Here is a 22988-nt window from a genome sequence, read left to right on the forward strand (position 1 = left end):
ACCTAATTCCAATTATTTCTTTCCTTTCTTCCTTTCTTTCTTTCTTTCTTTCTTTCTTTCTTTCTTTCTTTCTTTCTTTCTTTCTTTCTTTCTTTCTTTCTTCCTTTCTTCCTTTCTTTCTTAATTTCTTTCTTTCTTTCTTTCTTCCTTCCTTCCTTCCTTCCTTCCTTCCTTCCTTCCTTCCTTCCTTTCTTTCTTCCTTCCTTCCTTCCTTCCTTCCTTCCTTCCTTCCTTCCTTCCTTTCTTTCTTTCTTTCTTTCTTTCTTTCTTTCTTTCTTTCTTTCTTTCTTTCTTTCTTTCTTTCTTTCTTTCTTTCTTTTCTTTCCCTCCCTCCCTCCCTCTCTCCCTTCCTTCCTTCCTTCCTTCCTTCCTTCCTTCCTTCCTTCCTTCCTTCCTTTCTTCTTTTCTTCCTTTCTTTCTTTCTTTCTTTCTTTCTTTCTTTCTTTCTTTCTTTCTACCAACTCTTCCTCATTGTGAAATTCCAATTTGGAATTATCTTCTTTTTTCCTTATTATCTTTTGAAAACCTTTTTATTTTGGAGACATTTGAACATAGACAGTTCAAAGAGCAGATGTTCAGTGTAATGAACCCTATGTGTAAGCATCACCTCACCCCACCAACCAGGAACCCATGGCCAACCCTGTCTTATCTCTACCCCCATCCACTTCCCATCCCATATTTTAGTTTTTCAACTAGTACTTTGATTGAGGTATGCCTTTATTGAGGCTATACTTTTATTAAGTTAAATCTTATGTACAATAAGCTGCATCCATTTGGGGGTACAATTTGATGAGATTTAACAGATATATATACTACCATACCAAAATACAGAACATTGCTGTCAGTCCCCTGATCTTCCTGTGTCCCTTTGCAGTCCATCCCTCCTTCTGCTGCCAGTCCCAGGCCACCACGATCTGCCTTTTTTGGACAATATATATTCACCCTTCATTATTTTGGAAGCAAGTATCAAATATCTTGTCATTTTATCTATAAAAATATTTTAGTACCCATCTGTAAGAGATAAGACCTCTTTTAAAAAATCAACAAAACCACACAAAATAATTAGCAACAATTACTTAATATTAACAAATATGTAAATAGCAGGTGCACAGCCTGTAGAAACCCCCAAGGGCTGGGGAAAGGTAGAAAAATGCAAGTCATAAGCAGATCAAGCAAGCAGTACCCATTGCTACTGCATAGAGCTCAGGAGCAGCCTGCCTGAACCCAGTTGTCTCTCCCTTTGTTAAATGCTGAGTACCCTCCTCCCAGGGCTACCAGATTTAGGAAATAAAAATACAGGATGCTCAGTTGAATAGTTTAATTTGAATTTAGATAAACAATGAATAATTTTTTAATATAAGTATGTCCCGTGTAATGCTTGGACATACTTATTATAAACAGTTGTTCACTATTAATCTGAAATTTAAATTGAACAGGAACTCAGTACTTCATCTGGCAACCCTACCTTCCTTTCTCTCCCGCACTCACACCCACTGAGATGGAAGGATGCTCTTTGGGCTTTCAAACACATGTGCCTCAGGCACAGGTAACCACTCCCCAAGTTTATACAGAGAACACTGTCATGAGTCCAGGGTATCTAGAGGGCTGGTAAATCAGAATGCAAAGTTCCATCTTGACCAAGGTAGGCCTGGATACACCAAGCTCAAAATCCCCAAAAGGGATAGGATATCTCCTCCCAGTCTCCTTCCCCATTCCCTGTGCCCCAGTCCTCCTCAAGGACAGAGACGGACTTCAAATCCCTCTCCAGTATTTTCAGTTGGTCACCCTCCAAAGTCTCAAACAAAACCCAACCTGAAAGTCCCCTCTGCTTTTCTGACAGGCTCTGAAAGGGAATAAATTAAAGCCTAATTAAGGTGCCCTGGGAACGAGCTTTCCCTTGCAGTCTCACATTTTCATACAAGGTTGTTCTTGTCTTTGTGAAGATCTAAGTGGTTGTTGTTATAATGTGAGTCAGGTTTCCTTCTTCAGGAGACTTTTCTGAAATAGCAAAATGCCAGCTTGCTCAGACATGTCATATCAAATGCCAGCATGAACTCCCCAAACACTGCCCTCCTCAGAATTTATTTTGGGTGTCACACACATTCAGAACATAGTGGTGAGCCAGGCTTCAAACCCATCTGTGCAGGAGATTTGTGGAAGGCAGAAAGACCTTATGCCCCTGTGTGTCTGAAAAAGGGGGCTTTAACTGCCATCTCAGGTGCCTGCACCTGGAAAATAGCATCCCACTCAACACAGTTGTTTTTATTGTAATTTTATTTATCATGAAATATGTCATACATACAGAGTAGTACATAAAACACTTATGTACAGTTTAATGTGTCATTATACATTGGACACCCATATAATCACCACCAGATCTAGAAGAGTACTCAGCAGCCCAGAAGCCCCTCATCCCAAGCCCTCCCCCCCCAGAGAATGACCACTTATCCTAACCATGGAAATCATTTCCTTCCTTTCTTCTTTAATGTTACTGCTATTTGTGCACCGCTAAACAAGCCCCTGTTTTTGAAATTCAAGTAAATGGAATTATATCATATGTATTCTTTGTGACTTGTTTCTTCCTCACCATTGTTCTTAGACCAACAATTTTTCAAGTTTGTGGATTCTCAGGAGTATAGTGTCTTCATAAAAATGAGTGGCTTTTTTTAAAATTAAAGCATCTGTTGATAGACAATCTTATGTTGGTTTCAAATATATAACACAGTGGTTCAGCAGTTGCCTATATTATTAAATCCTCAATACAGTTATTTACTATCTATCAACATAGTAAGATGTTACAGAATCATTGACTGTATTAAAAAATGAGTGGCCTTTAAGTCACACTGACCAGCTTTGACCTCCTAGTTCAGCCACTCACTAACTGAGTGACCCCTCTTTCCCTGTTCTGTAAAACTGAAACAGATTACACCTCTGGACAGGAGCACCTGAAGAACAGGAAGTGTACTTCATTTGTCCTTCTGTTCTCAGCAGCTCACACAGCCTGACAGCTGATCAATCTTGAGTAAGGGAATACGGTGAGATGATATAGTAAGGGCCTAATACCACACCTGATTTATAGCAAGTGTTCAATACATAGTAGCTAAAATTATTATTGTCCTTAGTGTTGTTTATTTGAATATGCACCTACCTATGGTGGACAGCCTGTAAAGTGGCCACCAATGACCCCTGCCTCCTGATATTCTTGTACTTGTATATCCCTTGAGTATGGACTGAATTTATCAACTCACTTCTAACAAATAGAATGTAGCAGAATTGATGGGATGTGACTTCCAAGGTCAGATTATAAAAGGCCATGACTTCTACCTTGAGTCCTCTTTCTCACTGTCTCTTGGGTTGCTTACCCTGGGGGAAGTAGGCTGCCAGGCCATAAGGTAGTTCTGTGGTGAGGCCAGTGTGATGAGGGCCTGTCAACCATTCAGGTGATTTGAAAGTATATCCCTCTCCAGGTGAGCCTTCAGATGAGACTGTGGCCACAGCTACAGTTTGACTGCAGTCTCATTAAAGACTGTCAGCAGAGGCTTCTAGCTAAGCTGTGCCCGGATTCCTGACCACAGGAACTATGAGATAACAAACGTTTGTTGGTTTAAGCTACTACATTTTCGGGCAATTTGTTACACAGCAATAGATAACCAATGCACTGCCTTTTATTGGATGAAAGGAGCACTGGCAATTTTTAGAGCATGTGGTAGACAAGGAGATGCACTATTCAGACCCCTAATTAAGGAGCTCTTAAATGACCAAATGCAAAGAGTACAGTTAACTGACAGCCTTAAGAGTCCATCCAAGTTTTCAAGCTGAGATCATGCTCTTCTTGGATGCTCTCCCAGCCAATGGGGAAGCTGAAATGGCCTAGCCATCTCTGCCCACTGCAGGACCCCCTTTAATGGGCAGCCTTTGCTTCAGAGTTCCATGCTGGGCTGGCAGAGGCTTTGACCTCTGCCCTGGGGTCTCATCTATCCACAGGTGTCACTACCCAATAAACCTTTCTCATTCTCAACCCCATCTCAGCCTCTGCTTCCCCAAGATCTATAGTAGATCTTGACTTTTATGAGATTATACCCATTATCTTTATGAAGCCCCAAACTATCAGATGCCCCCATAGCACATATGGTCACCCATAAAATGAAATAAACTACAACTCAAAATTATATGTGACTCTTTTAGATCCTTAACAGTTCTATAAATAAGGAGCTAAAACTTTACAAAGCCGTTATGTTACACCAGAGCAATTTGGTGAATTATTTCTCTTGTTTGTATTGGACTTTATCACAGCATCAGCATTGCTGAACTTCAGGGCTGTTCATGGCACAGTCCTGTGTTGTTGTTGAAAAGTAATGAAAATAACTAACATTTATTGCATTGTGCTAAAATTCTTAGGTACATAATCTCATTGACAGCTTCTAACAACCCCGTGAAGAAGGTACTACTATTGTCTTGCTTTTGCAGATGCAGAGACTGAGGTACAGAGAATCTGAATAATTTGTCCAAGATCACACAACTAGTACACGGCCGTGTGGGATTCAGACCCAGAGAATCTGGCTCCAGAGCCCATGCCTGTATGCGCCACACTTGCTCCTCCCACCAGAATTGGAGCCGAGGGCACCAAGGCTCTCAGGCACTAATAGTAGCAGTTCCAAAGCCCCATCCAGGAGGAGGGACATGACCACCCAGATAATTAAGGGATGAGCTTTGGAGTCAGGCAGTGCTAAATTCACATCTAGCCTGGCAACCTCGCCTTGGGGGCTGCCCCTCAGCTCAGCTTCTAGCCTCCACATCTCCACCCAAAGCAACTTTGACTGTCATCTCTCTTCTGCCATTTTCCAGGATTGTGATGTGAACGCACATAGGAACAAAAATGCCACAACCCTGCCAAGGCTCTCTTATTTCCCACATCCAGCACGGCTCCCTCTTTTACCCAGATCTCAACACCATCCTCAGTTTCCCCAGGATTGCACTCAAGTGTACTCACGACAGCAGGGAACAATGCCAACTTTATTGAAGATTTCAAAGCAGAGCTGGGAAGGGAGTCTACAGCTCACAACTCACTGAAAACCATTCCATCTTCATTCTTCTGTGTTTCTTTCCAGCCTGCTAGCCATTTGTCACCTCACCCCCACTCTACCTTGGCCTTTGCCACACATATCCCCCACCTCGGGTAGCAAGTGGTGGCCCAGAGAGGACTTCTGTATTTTCCGTGGCTTTTCTTCTCATTGTCCCTCATTCATCTCCTGGACACATGCGGAGTCTTCTTGGAACCTTGCTCAAGTTAGTTACCATCTTTTCTTATCCAGCACATCCTTTGGGTAGCTCCCTCCAGACCAGGTGGTTTGTTTAAGTACTTATTCCAAGTAAGTGTTTTCTTCCTGCTTGGAATCCTGGTTAGTATGTTAGCTCCCTCTACTCATCTCCACGGCCCCCACCATCTGCTTCGCTGAAGTTCTTTAGAAAAAGGCAACAGAAATCTTGCCAGAGCCTCCGTGCCTGTCCGGTGCGGGGAGAGCAGGGTACCTATTTGCCTTTGTCTGCACTGGCCTTTCCCCCACTTCCTCCCTTTCGAAATGTCACTGGTTTCAAAGGTCTCAGCAAGTCTGTCCTGAGCTCGTATTTTCCATCTGTAGGTTTCTAGCTCATCCTAACAGTAAGATGGATTTGTCTTTGTTGAAAGCTGCCAAAAGTAGTAGCAGGAATCTCTCAGAGAGCAATTACCTTGAAGAGCCTTCCCTGGAGAACAGGCTTTTTCTCTTCCAAACTGGAAAATTCCCACATCATGCCAATTAGTCCAGAGGGCACCTGGAACTTTAACATTTGAAACGCTAACAACTATTAAAGGGAAAGTGAGCAAGGAACAAAGGCAACCTTTCAGGCACTGTGGCAGAAAAGCACAAGGTAATAATGACCTGTGTGTTCCGTGAAACACACTGGAATATAATATTAAAGCCCCTCACTGATTAAAGTTAAATGCAGGACATTTTTTTCCCTCAAGAGAGTATGTAGATTTCACTGCCAAGTTCTACTACCATCTCCTTTACCTTAGAGGTGAAATATCTATTCTGAAAAGACTTATAACATCAGAAACCTCCTAAGGTCCATATGTAAATGGATCATTTGACCTGCTGAAGGTTAATTATTTATCATAATAATAGAATGGCCAGGATAGTTGCATGTTTCTTTTTAATGACATTGGCTTCGGGATACACTATATGATTTCTTTTGAGAAGAATTTGCTGGCTCTCTTTGGCTTTGCCTAAAATAACACTCAACTTTGTTGATTTCCCCAGGTGAGCAGCAACTATCAGAGTAGTCCAAAAGTGTGCAGAGCTGTAGGAGGGGAACTGGGTTAACATCTTGCCATGTGCAATCACACACTGGATGGCTCCCCTTCAGCTCGCTTGAAAGAGGATTGCACAAGCACCTGAAACTTCAATCCATGGTGAGTTAGGGGGAAAGAGGGAATCACGCTGAAACTGGCCAGACGCATCACATACAGTTTGGCACACGGGACAGTGAATGGGGAGTCTGGTCCAGAAAGAGTTCCATATACCAGAAGACATCAAATTAAGCTTCATTATTGATGATGCTATTTAATTCTGGAGAGAATCACCTGAGTGCAGCTGTTTGGTTTTGAATCTGACCCTGATTTTGCCTGCTGACAAATTCTAATGGCAGGAAAGAGCAAGCACCAGGATTGCTTCTAAACATCACAGCAAAGTATTGCACTCTCTTTGCTTCTTTAATAACACTTTCTTTGAGGCACAAAAGAAGGAAAAATCTGATTCCCCAATCCTAGCATATTTTAGATCTGAGCCCCAATGTGTCTGTGTTTTTACCAAACTTGATTTACTGTAACTAAAGTACATTGTAACACAACTTTCTTTTGATTTGGCATTTTGCTTCTCTTTTTCAGAATGGCATTTTTATTTTAAAATATTTTCTCAGTGGTTTCTTTTTCCCAGCCCAGATGAAAACATGGCTTGACTTGAGCTTTTGCAAATTAAAACAGGTTACTCTTCTACAAGCAGAGTTTAATGTACTCCCAGAGAGATGCCAAATGCCAATTAATTTTTGGTTGCAGTTCTCTCAAGGGCCTTATAAGAGTTCTTAGAGTAGGGATGCAAGTCTCCAGAAGCAAGATAAACTGGGAGAAGTTTATACTGCATCAACTCCCTTCTTGTCCTTTACACTTGAGGCAACTATATTAGAAGTTGAATGTCATGAAAATCTTATCATTTTACTTGGAAATTTTCCTGCTGCTGACACTAAATTTTTTGTTGTTGTTGGGACCAGGAATACTTAAGAAGCTAAATGTGACAAAATACATTCAAAATGCTTTTTCCCATGGCAGTAGTTCTCAGTTTCTCTGGGCTTATGAAAAGGAGTGTAATGGTTTCATTCCCAGTTTCCAACACCATACTATATTAGAGTTTGGCTGTACTTGGTAAGAAATCCAAACCACCGGTGGCTTAAGATAGAACTCATTTCTCCCCCATGAAAAGAGAGGGAAGTGGTGGAAAAAGTGGAATGATGACTCCACTCTGCAAAACTGTCAAGGACCATGGCTTCTTCCAGCTGAACTGCCCACCACACCTATGCTTTGATCCTAATGCTCATTACTGCAAACGGTGACATCCACATTCTAGAAAATGAAAAGAAAGAAGAGGAAAAATAGGGCAAAAGGTACCCATTGGGTCCCACCACTGTCAGAGGAACACTTCTGCTTATACTCCATTGGCCAGAACTTAGTCACATGATCACACTGAGCTGCAAGGGAGGCTAGGAAATGTAGTCCTGTTTTCTAGATGGCTGTGTGCCCAGCTAAAAATTCTATTTCTATGCATATACTCTAGGGCCTATGCTCTTAAAACTTACCAGGTTCTATCAATTTTATATTGAGAAGTTTGAAATGCCTTTTGAGATTACTGGGTAACAGTATGAGATGGTGTAAAATCAGTATTAGAAATGCCCCACTTTTTAAAATAGTTGTATTCTTTTACCAGTAATTTTGCTTTTGGTATTACATGCTAATTGAATAACTCTAAACACAGAAATAGTTTTAAGCAAAACAATATTCATCACATAGTTATTTATAATCACACAAAAAGTGGAATTAGAATTTCAAAATATATGGGACTGAGCAAATAAACTATGGAGTATATCTTAAGGGAATATTATGCACCTGTTAAAAATTATGTTTCCAGAGATTCCACAGTAACATAGAAAACTGCTTACACTGTTAAATAAATACATAGGGGTATAAATTTGCTGCATAGTTACAACTAACATATAGAGCAAGGGGGGCAAAATGAACCCCAGTGGCTTTTTTAGCTAATGAGAATTTTGTTTCATTATTTTCCAATTTTTCTTACTATTACACTTATTATTTTGTTAGAAATAAAAATAAATTATATTCTCTAGTCTCTCTAGGTACAGACATCCTACCCATTCATGGGGCCCACTTTAATCCTTTTTCCTATCCGAAAGCTTTTCCTGATCATTATTCTACATTACTATCTGTAATAGAGAGTCACTTTTTTTGACTTGCCAACATCAGAGGCAATCCTCGGCTGTAGGAGTACGGGGTGTGAAGGGGGCTAGAACCCCTTCTCTCTCCTCCCTGGCAGATAGGATGCAGTGCTGTGACCTAGGAACACTAATCAATGGAAATGAAGCATGGGATGTGCTTTAAAATAATCCATTTCAGCAGGTGGAGGGTAGAATAGGTGAAGTAAGTTTGCTTATGAATTGATAATTATTGAAATGGATAGGTACATAGTGGTTCATTATAAAAGTGTCTCTGCCTCTGTATTTGTCTGAAAATTTCCATAATATAACTTTTTAAAAATGATAACCTAAGGTCTACCTCAGTTTCTGAAACTGGCTAGTTATGGCACTTTGATAGTTTATTTAATTAGGCATTAACAACTGTGACCAAAGCAATAGATTTTAGGGCAGGAGGCAAATGTTAATTTGGTATCACCTCTTGCATTGCTTAGAGCTTTTCAGGTAGCAAGTGAAGGAAAATCTAACTCATAATGATTCCAACAATTTATTGGGTGCCATTGATGAAAAGCTGGAGAACACTTCTCCCTTCAGGTGTTACTGACCCAGGGCTCAGACATGTCATTGCTTGGAACTCTTTCTCCACATCTCTTGGCTCTGCCTTTTGCCAAGTTAGCTTCATCCTCTGCCTTCACAATGGGTCTTGTAAGGTTCACATTTGCCCTGGTTCAAGCCCAGCAGAAAAAAAGAGGGTAGCAGTTGCCGTTGGTGCCCCAGAGGGATCCCCTCCCACCCCACCACATACACGCACACTATATTCATTCATCTTTGTATCCTACCATCATCCTTCACAGTCCTTACACATGGAAGGGGTTCAACAAACACTTCTAAATGTTTCTTGGAATGGAAAACTTTTTGTCAGCGTACAGCTATAGAACCAGCAAGGCAGACTCAGGGGAGGAACTGCAATACTCTCCAAAGAACTGCCCTTCACTAGGTCTGTCTGATAACTAATGTCTGATAATCCCATGGAAGGTAATACCATTTGCAGGTTTCCCAAGGGATTAGCCTTTACCAAAAAAAAAAAAAAAAGACTTTCTCTTTCTGTAGAATGATTAACAATAATAACAGCTAATGCTAAGGGTTTAGTGTAAGCCCTTTACATTGAATCATCACAATAACCCTGTTATTGTCCCCATTTTACAAATGAGAAAGTTGAGGCATGGAACAGTTAGGTCAATTGCCTAAGGCCACCTGGCTAGAAGTGACCTGAGCGAGGACTTAATCCGGGTAACCTGGCTGTGGAGCTGTCCTTTAAGCCCTTGGCTTCCTGGTCTGGGAGATGCTTCCAAGTATTCCTTCCTAACATTGGTTTCAGATCTCTTCCTTCTTCTCCTAGTGCCTTTCTAGTCAGTCTCCTCTGTCTGGCCATTAAATGTTGGGTATTCCCATAGGATTCTTCTAGTCCTCCTCTCTGCTCAGTCTGTACACTCTTCCTGGACAATCTTGTTAAGGCCCTTGGATTGGGTTGCCATCAGTATGAGGACTGCAGAAAAAGTGACTATACTAGCTTAATCAGATGGAGGCCTATTTTTCTAGTAAGACTGAAAATACTCCACCTGGATCTCACTTCCCAACTTCAAAGCTCTACTACAAAGCCACAGTAATCAAGACAATTTGGTACTGGCACAAGAACAGACCCACAGACCAGTGGAACAGAATAGAGACTCCAAACATTAACCCAAACATATATGGTCAATTAATATATGATAAAGGAGCCATGGACATACAATGGGGAAATGACAGCCTCTTCAACAGTTGGTGCTGGCAAAACTGGACAGCTACATGTAAGAGAATGAAACTGGATCATTGTCTAACCCCACACATAAAAGTAAATTCAAAATGGATCAAAGACCTGAATGTAAGTCATGAAACCATAAAAGTCTTAGAAAAAAACATAGGCAAAAATCTCTTGGACATAAACATGAGTGACACCTTCATGAACATATCTCCCCGGACAAGGGAAACAAAAGCAAAAATGAACAAGTGGGATTATGTCAAGCTGAAAAGCTTCTGTACAGCAAAGGACACCATTGATAGAACAAAAAGGCATCCTATAGTATGGGGGAATATATTCATAAATGACAGATCTGATAAAGGGTTGACATCCAAAATATATAAAGAGCTCATGCACCTCAACAAAGAAAAAGCAAATAATCCAATTAAAAAATGGGCACAGGATCTGAACAGACACTTCTCCAAAGAAGAAATTCAGATGGCCAACAGGCACATGAAAAGATGCTCCACATTGTTAATCAGAGAAATGCAAATTAAAACCACAATGAGATATCACTTCACACCAGTAAGGATGGCCAGCATCAAAATGACTGAGAACAACAAATGCTGGCAAGGATGTGGAGAAAGGGGAACCCTCCTACACTGCTGGTGGGAATGTTCAACCATTTGTGGAAAGCAATATGGAGGTTCCTCAAAAAACTAAAAATAGAAACACCATTTGACCTGGGAATCCCACTCCTTGGAATTTACCCAAGAATACAACTTCTCAGACTCAAAAAGACATATCCACCCCTATGTTTATTGCAGCACTATTTACAATAGCCAAGATATGGAAGCAACCTAAGTAAGTGTTCATCAGTAGATGAATGGATAAAGAAGATGTGGTACATATACACAATGGAATGCTATTCAACCATAAGAAAGAAACAAATCCTACCATTTGCAATGACATGGATGGAGCTGGAGGATATTATGCTCAGTGAAATAAGCCAGGTGGAGAAAGACAAGTGCCAAATGTTTCCCTCATTTGTGGAGTGTAACCATGAAGCAAAACTAAAGGAACAAAATAGCAGTAGACTCACAGACTCCAAGAAGGGACTAGTGGTTATCAAAGGGGAGGGGTGTGGGAGGGTGGGTGGGGAGAGAGGGAGATGGGGATTGAGGGGTATTATGTTTAGTACACATGGTGTCGGGGATCACGGGGATAACAGTGTAGCACAGAGATGGCAAATAGTGAATCTGTGGCATCTTACTACACTGATGGACAGTGACTGCATTGGGGTATGTGTGGGGAGTTGATAATATGGGTAAATGTAGTAACCACATTATTTTTTCATGTGAAACCTTCACAAGAGTGTATATCAATAATACCTTAATAAAAAATTTTTTAAAATCCTTTGGTCCATGTCAAGGAAATTAAAGCAAACATGGAATCCATGAAATAAGAAACTAAGAAGCATTTGAGAAGACAATAGCAATAAGGGGAAAGAGCAGCTGGCTTAACTAGGGAAAATAAATGAAGGAGAAAGATAATCACAGAAAATGAAAGCACTAGAAACATCCATGTGTAGAGTTGACATTACCAAAAATTGAAGTAGTGATGTGGATGGTAGTTTTTTTTTTCTGCCAGCTCTATTGACACATCACATTGTGCAAATTCAGGGTGTACAATGTGTTGATTTGGTACATTTATAATTTGCAAAATGATTACCATCATAACATAGTTACCACCTGTTGATGACAATCTTATTTAAAAGTACCTGGAATGAAAACTAAAGGACAAAAAAGTGGGAAAAAGAACTTGAGACAGTATTCAAAGATAGGCTGGAAAATACCATTGACCTGATGATCTGAACCTGTGCATCAAAAAGCTCGCTAAGTATCAGGCAAAATTAATTAAAAACTATAAACATACACATACACATCAAATTTATCAATTTTCAAGATTCAACAAAGAAGTGTACAGCTTCCAGATATTAAAATGAACTGTTTATAAAAGTAAAATCAAAGTCAAATTCGTTTCAGATTTCTGAGCAACAGTAGTGCCAACAGTCAGGGAAAGATGTGACTCAAGAATTCTCCATGTGATGGGGCTGCAGCTTTCATATGGATAACAAAATGGCCCCATCAAACAGGCAGATTGCACTTACGGGAACTTTGGATCCATTACAAAATAATTAAATCTAAATAACTATCAGTCAGGATTCAGAGAAGCACAGCTGTGCGTGTGTGTGTGTGTGTTTGGGTTGTAAGAATTTGACTCATGCAGTGTGTGGGCTGGGTAGGCGGTCTTCCTAAGGCTGTTGTCTTCAAATCTGAGGCCAGTGACTGAAGTACGCGGGGCAAGCAGTCAGGAAGGAACAACAGATGTAAAGAAGAGAAGAGCAAGAACAATCTGAATCGCACCAGTATGAGATGGAGTCCATGGGGACAGTCTCGGGGACAGAAGCTCATGCCGCTTGGGTCCTTCATCCCCAGACTAAGCACACTCACCTGGCCCAGGAGGTCGAGAAGCTCCAGGAGGACCCAGGGGAAGCAGGGGCAGTCACAGGCCTGGATGCTAATGAGCTGAGCCAGCAGATAAAGGACATGTTTGAACTAAAAATGGCTGCTGCTGCCTCATGTCCATCCTCCAAATTGCCACAACAAACTCTAGTCTTCTGGGCCTTTCTAGTCAGATACATATAGGAAAGGTAGTTTTGGAAAACGTAATTTGGCCTAGGTACGCTGAAACATTACAAAGACAGCACAGTTCATTCCTCACCAACTTGGCGCCCACACACACTGCCTTAAGCCACACTTAATCTCCAAATAAGGACAATAACAAAGTCATGCTTCTGCTTATTGTGAAACAACTCTCCCTCTTGTGAACAAAACCACTCTGACCTTTTCCCCAGAAGAGCATCAGATTCCCATTTTTCTCTCCAGATAATGTTCATTCTTTCCCTACCTGATTCACACTCCCTTTTTGACACCCTGTAACTTGAATACTTAACATGTAAAGTTAATTATTATAAGCACATCTTAAATTAGATGATAAAGGGATGAGATTTAAAAATTGGTTAACTTTTATTAAAATTTACATAAAAATAAGGAATACTCAACTCTTGCAGTCCTCATTCTACAATTGGTCACAAGGTCACAGTATTTATAACTACTGTCATCCAGTACTTACTCCCGTATTTCTTTTGCCCTCAGAAAGCATCTCAGTTGGCCATAGTTCCTTGCCTGGTAGAATGACCTAAACCTTTTGTGAATGGTCTGGGCCATCAGCAATCTAAATTGGATTGTTACAGTTTCTCATTGACCTTAATCAGAGGGTATTAGAATATTAAGAGATATCCCAAAAGATCTCTTGCATTTTCCCTCCTTACCCCCACTGTGTAGTAGCAACTCAATTTCCCCTTGAAAGTCAGGATCAGTCACCCCAGTAAGTACTTTGCCTGTTGATTCAGGGCCAAAAGAGGCCAGATGGCAGCTTCAAGTTCTGATTCAGTGCAATCTTTGCTGTGTCTCCTGGTGAAAGCATTTCTCCCTTTGCAACTAAGACCTCTAGACCAGCAGACGCTAAAGCTGCAGGGATGCAGAACAAAAACTTGACTCTTGCATCACTAGGGTTAACAGTGAGAGAGGTGACTTTCATTTTTATCCTTTGATTCTGGGATTCCCAGGGAATGGGAGAACCATGGTGCCGGTTTCGAGCATATACCACTATTGGGGGACATTTCCCCAGCCCTGCAAGATGTCACAACCTAGCTGGCACTGTAACTGAATCTTCAGTAAGCCCTTCAACCATCTGTCAAGGCAGGTGCTTCAAGATGATGGGGGACATGGCTAGACCAGTGAATTCCAAGAGTGTGAACCCATTGCTTCATTTCATTTGCTGTGAATACCATAATGGTGGATGATGCATTCTGTAAGGCCACAGATGGTAGTTTTGGCAGAAGCATTGTGGGCAGGGAAGACAAATTTATGTCCAGAGCAAGTGTCAGTTCCAGCAACAACAACTTGCCGTGTCTTCCATGATGAAAGTGGTCCAATGTAATCAACCTAACACCAGGTAGCTGGCTGATCCCTTCAGGCGATGGTGCCACATTAGGGGCTCAGTGTTGTCTCTTCAGCTGGCAGATCAGGCACTCAGCAGTGGCTGTAGCCACATCTGTCTCGGTGAATGCAAGTCCAAGTTGCTGAGCCTATAATGACCTTCATTACTGTCACCACGGCCACTTTGTTCAGGAGTCCACAGGAGCTGCTGGGGAAGGAGGCTGTGTAATGTCTATAGAATGGGGTCATCTTATCCACCTCATTATTAAAACCTTCCTCTACCCTTTGGTGAACATTCACATAGAATACCGATATCTTCATATTCTGCCATTTAGAGAGGTCTGTCCTCATACCACTTTCTGAAGCCTTTTGATTTTCCACTTGTGTTCAAGTCCAACTACCCAGCCAAACCATGATTTGGTGCAGAACCATCTCTTCCCAGGCAAAATGAACAAACTGGTGTACTGCTTCAAGTTCTGTCCACTGGGAAGACATCCCTTCACCACTATCTTCCAGGGCCGTCTCGAGAGAGGCTTTAGTGCTGTGGCTGTCCATTTTCAGGTGATACATGCATATCAGGCAGAACCAGGACTTTTCTTCCTTGGTCAGCTGAACACAGGCAACTCCCCATGAAGGCATGGGTATGCGGAGAGGGAGAATGTGATGTAACAGAAGAGGGGCCTTGGGCAAGTCTGGAAATTGGTTACGAGATCCTATAGGGCTAGAGATTAACTTCCTCAGGTAGGGATGGAAGGGCTGCCTCTCACGGCAAAAAACGGTTGAGGTTCCTAGCTTCATTGGCATCTGCCTATAGAACCCATCCTAAGGTTTGTCACATTCCTTCCCAACCAACACCCTAACTTCTAACAAGAGACCCTGGCAGGCTGAGAATTTGTGCTGTAACTCAATGCCAGGAGGATTCACGATACTGAGTAACTAGTTACACTCATAGCTAAAGTTTTCTTCAGCAAAAGATACCCAGGAGAAGCAGCAGGAGAACAGTATGCATTGGTGCAGTTCGGGGGACCTAGCACAAGGCTCTCAGGTTCCTCCACGTCCCAAGGCACAGAGGTGGGCTGTCCCTCCAAGAGAACTTGGGGATGTGGACACCCTCTGCCCGAGGAGGCCTGCTTCTGTCCCTGGTCAGGAGGCACTGTCCACGTAGGCATCACCTGCTATGAACTCCTTCCTCAGTTCTGCAGGAATGGACTTTGGGTTTAGTTTTCAGTACGTCAGCCCCACAAACACAGGGCCATCACAGAAGCTACCAGATCCTTTATGCAGACCTTAAGCTGTGAATTAAAACTTGTAAGTTCCAAATTTATCATCTTAATTTTAAAGAAATGTTACAGTCCTTTGACTAAATAATTATGCTTTTAGGAATAATAATAAGGATGTGCATAAAAATATAATTGTCAGGATAAATCATCAGAGTACTGTTCATATTAGTGACAAACTAGAAACCACTTACGGGAAACAAGTAGGCATTTAGTACATAAATTATGGTACATCCATAACATGGAATGCTAAGCAGCCATTAAAAATGTCACAGAAGAACATTTATTGACATGAAAAGGTAATCAGGACATACTGATATGGGAACAAAGTAGACAGCAGAATAACATACAGTACTGATTCCACTATTGTAAATTATATGTATACGCAGCAAAAAAAGATTTGCAAGGATGTCCATTAAAGCAGTAACAGTGCTTAACCCTGGGGAGTAGTATATCAATGTTTATTTTGTTCTTTGTTTACCTGTAGGTCCCTTAATTCTATAAATCACATAATTTGCTTTTGTAATAAGAAAATGTTAACATATTTCAATGCTTCATTTTGATTAAAACAAATCCATTTTTTAAAAACAGGTTTTCTCAGAAGCAGAAAGTTGCCACAGAGGCAATGATCTTCTCTGCAGAAGCTGGCCGGAATCACAATCACAATCACAGCTCAAGTGTGATTCAAGGTGCGAACGGTGCTTCCTACAGTTTCAAAGTGCTTGTGTCAGCTCCTGTGACCTGCAGCCAGGTGGCTCACTTCCAGCCCAGCCCGTCCTATTCTTGCTGAGTCACCATCCTCATCATCTTCAGAGCCATGTCCCCTTGGTCAGAAGGAACCTAAAACCAAGCAGTATCTGAGTTAGTGCTCATGGTCCTGAGTTCAGGGGTGACATCCTGAGACCCTACCTCCAGGCAGAGTGCCATCTCTAACAGCACCCTGAGAGGAGAGCTGCACTCGGATGCATTACCTTCTGCAAAATAACTTCTGCACTGGACAAAAGCTTTGTGGACCCCAACCATGATGGCTTTCAGGGGTCTAGAGAAATCAGCATTTATGAAAGAACCTTCTACTCCATTTGGGGCTGATCTGTTGGCTTCTTTGTAAGGACTGTGCTTATGTCACTAGGACCCAGCCTTTGCTCAAGGACAGGGGAAGATTCTAGACACTTTAAAGGGTTCTCTATGTAGAAGGGATCCCAGATTGGGAAAACAGCCAAGAAGAAAGCTAACAGCAAACCTGTAAAAAATACAGACAAGACCCAATGCTGGGTGGCACCCCTATTTTTGTATTGTTATTCAACTTTCTTTCGTCTTTCTCTTTGATTTTTCAAATAATTCCTTTGAAAAATCTCCTCCCCACACACCATCAAGTGCAGGAAAGTAGAGTCCTCAGTTTCTCCTCTATAGAAATTGGGGAAGGGTATATGGCTCCATATTCTGAAATTTCATGGCTCCATGTTTCTCCCTGACTCTCCTGCCAAGAGAGGTCTTTAGGAGGTACAGGCACAGTAGGGCACTCCAAAATCACATTTAATCAAATGAAGGGGAAGTAAGTGGTGGGAATGATTTACTAACAGTCTTCTACAGCTATTTTAAGGCTGCCATAAACTGATTTTTTATTCTGTGACAAACCAAGAAGAAATGGGCCTGCACCAGCACCCTGGTGAGGGCGTGGTGTTAGTGCCTCCCTCCTTCCCCCTCCTGCCTGCCTTTGCAGTAACAGTTGTAGTAACAGTTGTGCTCTGAGACTTCCTACTAGCATTTCCCAGTCAATACTGACAGTCCTCAGACACTGAGGGTCACATGAATGCCCTCTTAACCCCACATCCTACTGCCTTGTTCACTGTCTCCAGATGACGTTTCTTAAAGGGCCAGCTTCTACTTCCCGTTTCTTAACAGAGGCTGTCTTCTGTCCCTCAAGGCTCATTGATTTATTCCATCCTTTCCATGCTGGCTTCTGAGCCTGCCACTTCCCTAAAATGCCTGCCATGATGCCTAAAGGCCTCAGTGCAGCCAGTGTTGCTCAGTCCTTTGTCTGAGTTCTCAGTTTGACACCACTGGCCCCTCTGTGTTGGGGACCCACGTGTCCCTGGTCTCCCTCCTACTTCAAGTGCTCCTTTCTCAAGTCTCATTTGTGGGTCCTCCTTTTGCCTCCTACCTCTTAAGTGCTGGTGTACCCAAGGCCCCATCCCCAGCCTTTTGCGTATTCGACCCCCAAATCTCTATTTCCAAGGACAGACATTTGACTCCAGATCCATGTATACACAGTTGATATATTCAGTTTCTTTATGGACATCCCACATGGCTGTTTGACAGCAGTTACCAAGTCCCGCCAATTCTCCCTCCTAACACTTTACCACATTCCTCTTCTCTCCCTTCTGGATTACTATAAAAAGGACTTGGATCACCTCTTTGCCCCCAGTTTTGTCTCACATCCTTGCTGCTAGAATGTTGTTTCTTAGGCAAATTTGGTAACTTCACTCCTTTGTTTAAAACTGCTCATTGGCACCCCGTTGCTAGGAGGACAGGTCTGAGCTCCTTAACATAGCATGCAGAGCCTCCCTTCCCAGCCTCATCGCTCCTGTGTCCCTCCTGAGGCCCAGGCTGTCTGAAGGCTGCTCTGGACCTGCACACACTGCGCTTCTTGCTCCCACACCTTGTCCTCTGTACTCAGCTAACTCTCGCTCTTGTATAGAGCCCAGTCTTCCATACCCTGAAGCCTGGACTGGGCACCTTCCCTGGGTCAAGCCTCATCTTAGCATTTCTTATGCCATGTGATTAGACTCTTTGCCCGTCTGCCCTCCTGGCCTGTGAGCTCCTTGAGGACAGAGATGGTGCACCATCCACTTATATACCTGGCAGTGATCAGCAGTCACCACTCAATGAATACAGGATCCAAAGAGAAACTGGTTTCTCTTCAATCTTGCAGCATCTTCATTTCTGGGAAATTCTTAGGAGACTAAGGGTCAGACAGGTTAAGGATAGGTGTCTGTGGTCAGACCCCTAATAACTATTGAGGCTAAGTCTACTACACATGAGGCCCCCTTTCTTCCTTATCAGGGTTTCTCGACCTTGACACTACTGAGATATACTGGGGTGGTACAATTCTTTCATGTGGGCTGTCCTGTGCACAGGATCACTGGCCTTTGCCCACTAGATGCCAGTAGCAGCCTCCCCCAAGCTGTGACAACCTAAGTATCTTCAGACACTGCCCAAGTCCCCTGGGGGACAGTTGTGACCCCAGAAGAGAACCACTCATGCCCCTGAAGAGTGGCTTGTGGAGAGGGCCCGTTGGTCCCAAATCTCTCTCAGCACCTTGTCAGCCATCCGAGTAAAAACACTACATGCTTGATGTGCTAAGAGAGCTTTAAGACCAGTTTCCTAGGCCCATTTTCCAGTCAGACAGCGGCCCCTCAGCCCTTTCTGTATGGAGGGTCCGTTCTGGGCATAAAGGAGCCAAGTAGGGAGGGCATGCCAGAGGGTGCCTTGATGCCCCTCCCAACTAATCTCCTGGCAACGGCCATCCTGAGAGAAAGAGAAATACTATTTAATATTTAAGTGGCCGGACCAAAGGAAAACCCTGAGGGAAGTACAATGGCCCCTTCTGCCTCCTCCTGGTATTCTCCCTGTGGCTCCTTTGCAGGTGTGCGAGTGTGTGTGTATGATTAGTTTCATTCCCAAGCAATCTTCCTCAGCCCATGGAAAACCACTCAGACAGCACACAGCCTAAGAGAAAACTGTTCACTCTGCAGGAGTGCGGTAGTCTGAATGCCCATTTTTGCGAACAGAGCCTCTTCTAAACTGCAATTCTAGAGCCACCGCGGCTCACAGACACTTCCCCACCTTGCACCATGCACTGGCGACTCAGCTTTGGAGAGCACCTTAACAGAGCACTGAGCTAAGTTCTCATTCCCTCAAAGTGTCAGAGAAAAACAATTACCTCCCTCTTCCCCCAGGACAACTTGTTCCTTCAGGACAAACTGTTAAAGAGGAAAGCAACACTGAAAAGAGTAAAGGACAGAGAGCCCAGCTTAACTCTCTCAGAAAGATTTACTTTCTAGAATGAGAATTGTTAGAATTTCTCAAATGAAGCAAGCACACCAATAGCAGAATTTCATTACAGACCTTCTGAAACACTCCCAAGTCTAAAAGCATTTCTTATAAGACCAATCCAGGCAGCACAAACACGCAAAATCAATAGCTGTGGCTTCTGTCTCAGAACAGGTTAAAGTCTGGGACAAAAGCTGACTCTCACCATGTGTCCAGCTCTGAGAATCCAGTAGAAAGTCAGGTTCTTGTAGGATTTAACAAAAGCAGATGTTTCAGAAGATGTAGAGTTAATGTACAGGGCCTTCCACTTCAGCTGACTGAATTTGTGCAGTTCTGGCCACTTCAGTTTCCGCATCCAGGCCTCCTGACCTGGTGAGAAGGGCAAAGAAGGGCTTGGCATGAAGAGCTGGGTGGAGCAGAAACAAAAATCTAGGTCCTATAACTTGGTGTTTCCCAAACTGTGATGTGCATAAAACTCACCCAGGGATCTTATTAAAATGCAAATTGTGATTCAGTGGGTTTGGATGGGGCCTGTGCTCTCCATTTCTAGCGACCGGTGGTACCCAGGCTGACTGAGAGAAACCTAACAGCCATGAAGCCCAACTACTGTTTGCCTCAGACTCTCCCACCACCATATGCTTTGTAGAAAGGAAATCAGGGACTTCTGGAGGTGGACAGGCAGCCAGGGCAGAAATTTCAGATTTAGGAGATATAACATGGCTCGTGGAAGAAATGCAAAATCTCTTCAAAATAGTCCTCAGTGGTCTTGGTTTACAAATGGCAGAAATTTCAGTCCTGCTGACTTGAGAGTCGCACCACACCCATCAGACCATGTGCATCGACCTGTCCACAGGTTCTGAGAACATGCCCTGCGCCTCCGCCTGGCCCCACTGAAACCGAGAGAGACCACGCAGTGGCAGGGTGACAGGGAGTCCATGAAGACCGCTTCCCCTGGCACAGGTTTATGGAGTTGGGAGGATTCAGTTTTAATTCACCTTCTAGAGCTGATCTGTGACAGGGCACAAACCCAAGGTTTTCCTTCAATTACATAGTGTATTTGTCTAACGGTCAGGAAAATGTCTTCTTTTTTTTAAATTTTTGTTGTGGGGTAGGTGTTGTTCTTTTCTTTAATTGCACTCGAGGGCCTCAAAATCTGGATGGGCCCTGGCTTCTCAGAAGGGTCAAAGCCTCATACAGTTCTGACCCCTTTAAATAGTCAAGGTCCGGGGTGGACAGATGTAACAGGAAAAGGCCTTCCTCTTTGCATTTCAATGTCACCAGTCCTAAGACAAACCTGTCTGGGTCCCATGGCGCCTCCACATGCCCCTCAGAACAGGTTCCTACCTATGGTGTCCACAATGAGGTCAAGCTGTCCGTTATACACAGTCACATTAACCCCTGCTTCTAGCAACTCGTCCACAATGCTGATGACTGGCTTCATGAAGTCCTTCTCCATATTCAGGAAGACATTGGTCGCCTGGCCTGCACATGGGAAAGGAGAAAGAGGGAGCAGCTTGGAATCTGCCAGTATGTAAGGCATCTTTCAATCCAGAGCACCCTGGGCTCCAGCGCCCAAAAGTAACTCTGTGCAGCAGCGTTAACTTAACAAAGACTTAACAGTTAACTAACAGAGACTGAACTTACAGATGCTTCACTGCCAGGGCCCAGGGGGCCCCAAAATCCAAGTCTTGAGCTGGTCATCCAGAAGGGAACATAACACGCACACATGCTCTATTCACTCAAATGCTGTGAGGACAAGCAGGTGCCATTTTAATGAGGAACTGAAACCTAGAGAAGGCTAACAATGGCTGAGGAAACAGGGAGGCTCAGAAGATCCTGTTTCGGCTGGTCCTCTCAGGGAACAAACTAGGGTTTTTGGCCAATGTTAAGCTTTCCTCCTTTGCTGAGGGCCAAGTTTTAAGTTCTGAACAAGTGGGGCTAGCTTACTGATACACCAAATCAGACTGACACCAGTTCAGAGCTAGCCCTCAGCAAAAACGTGGAAGACTAAAGGAGATGGTCAGGATGCATTCCTGCTGGGTTCCTGTCCATCATCATCATCACACTGAATAGCAAGAACAAGAACAGCTGTCATTTATTTTTATTTACCAGTCACTGTGCTAAGGAACATCCTATCTCACCTCTTCAACAACCCCAGGAAATAGGGAGTCTTAACTTGTGCAATGGTTAAAGAAAAGGAGGCTCAAAGAGGCTAAGAAACATGCCCACGTGAAACAGATACTCGGCAACAAGCTGGGATGTGCATGCTGGCCTGGCTGGCAAGCTGGAAATCAAGTCACTGAGGGCACTGGCTGAGGAGTCTGCCTTTCCAGGCCATACACACATACATCTAAAGCTGGAGAGATTTCTCTATTAGTCATCATCAGCAAAAATGTAGTCGAGACTAAAGATTAAAGATAGCGGTGTGAGAGGTGAGACAGAGGCTTCCTTCTAAAACTACATATAATACAAAAATATAATTAATACAACTAATCCTGAAAGAGCAACAGGAAAGAGGACTGCGCCAGATTGCATACACCTGGAGAGAAGAGCAGACCTCATGGAACGGGGTAATGTACCAAAGCTCGGCTTGGCAGGACCCAAGGCCTTCCCTGACCCCAGCTCACTGGTGGGAGGAAGAGAAACGGAGCGGGGAGGGAGTGGAGGCCTGGGACTGCTGAATACTTAACTCCGGAGATCTGCCCTGGGAGCACAAACCTACATTTCATGGTGCTTTCATGATAGTCTCATGATTAGGGGATTGGAAAGCTAAGACAGGCAGAATTCCTGGAGAGACTGAGATTCCAGCTGCTTGTGGAAAGCAGGAATCCATATCCGGCTGTTCTGGAACAAAAGAAAGGTGAGCAGTCTAAGAGACTTCCTAACAAGGAAGCCCTTAGCAAGAGGGCTGCTAAAGGGGCAAGGATTGCACAAAGCTTACTGCTCAGGAGAAAGGACAGGTAGACAAAATTGTCCAGGTGCACTCCACCCAGCAAGTTGGGAGCTTTCACAGTTTCCAGGTGCTCCAGCTCCCTGGCTGGCTACACAGCTCCAAGGAACCCCTCTATGACAGGAAGCCTACTGTACCTTTCTCCTGGTCAGCCCCACCTGGCTCGAAAACAGGCAAACCCTACTCTGGCGTTAGGCCAGCCAGAGGGAAGATCTGTCTATAGCAACTACAAATGCAAAGCATAGAGGCTTATACTTGTGTGCTCGGCCAACTGGTTCAGGCAGTGGAGACAGGCATAGCAGCCGGGAAACAGGAAACAGCTCTTTCCTCCCCTCAGGCACCAATACCAC

At 43.3% G+C, this 22988-nt stretch overlaps 1 protein-coding gene across 1 annotated transcript in view; it reads right to left on the bottom strand.

The window, feature by feature from the left end:
- Nucleotides 1-15895: 15895 nt before the first annotated feature.
- The window catches only part of SCPEP1 (serine carboxypeptidase 1), a 35990-nt gene continuing 28897 nt past the window's right edge, over nucleotides 15896-22988 (bottom strand). Inside the window, exons 11-13 of the mRNA XM_017674571.3 lie at nucleotides 21033-21170; nucleotides 19894-20057; nucleotides 15896-16475 (exon numbers count right to left, since the gene is read on the bottom strand). Coding sequence (XP_017530060.1) covers nucleotides 16413-16475; nucleotides 19894-20057; nucleotides 21033-21170 — 365 coding nt within the window. The 3' untranslated portion in view covers nucleotides 15896-16412. The remainder of the gene's footprint in view (nucleotides 16476-19893; nucleotides 20058-21032; nucleotides 21171-22988) is intronic.

This window comes from Manis javanica, chromosome 4 (assembly GCF_040802235.1).
Source record: "Manis javanica isolate MJ-LG chromosome 4, MJ_LKY, whole genome shotgun sequence".
NCBI lineage: Eukaryota > Metazoa > Chordata > Mammalia > Pholidota > Manidae > Manis > Manis javanica.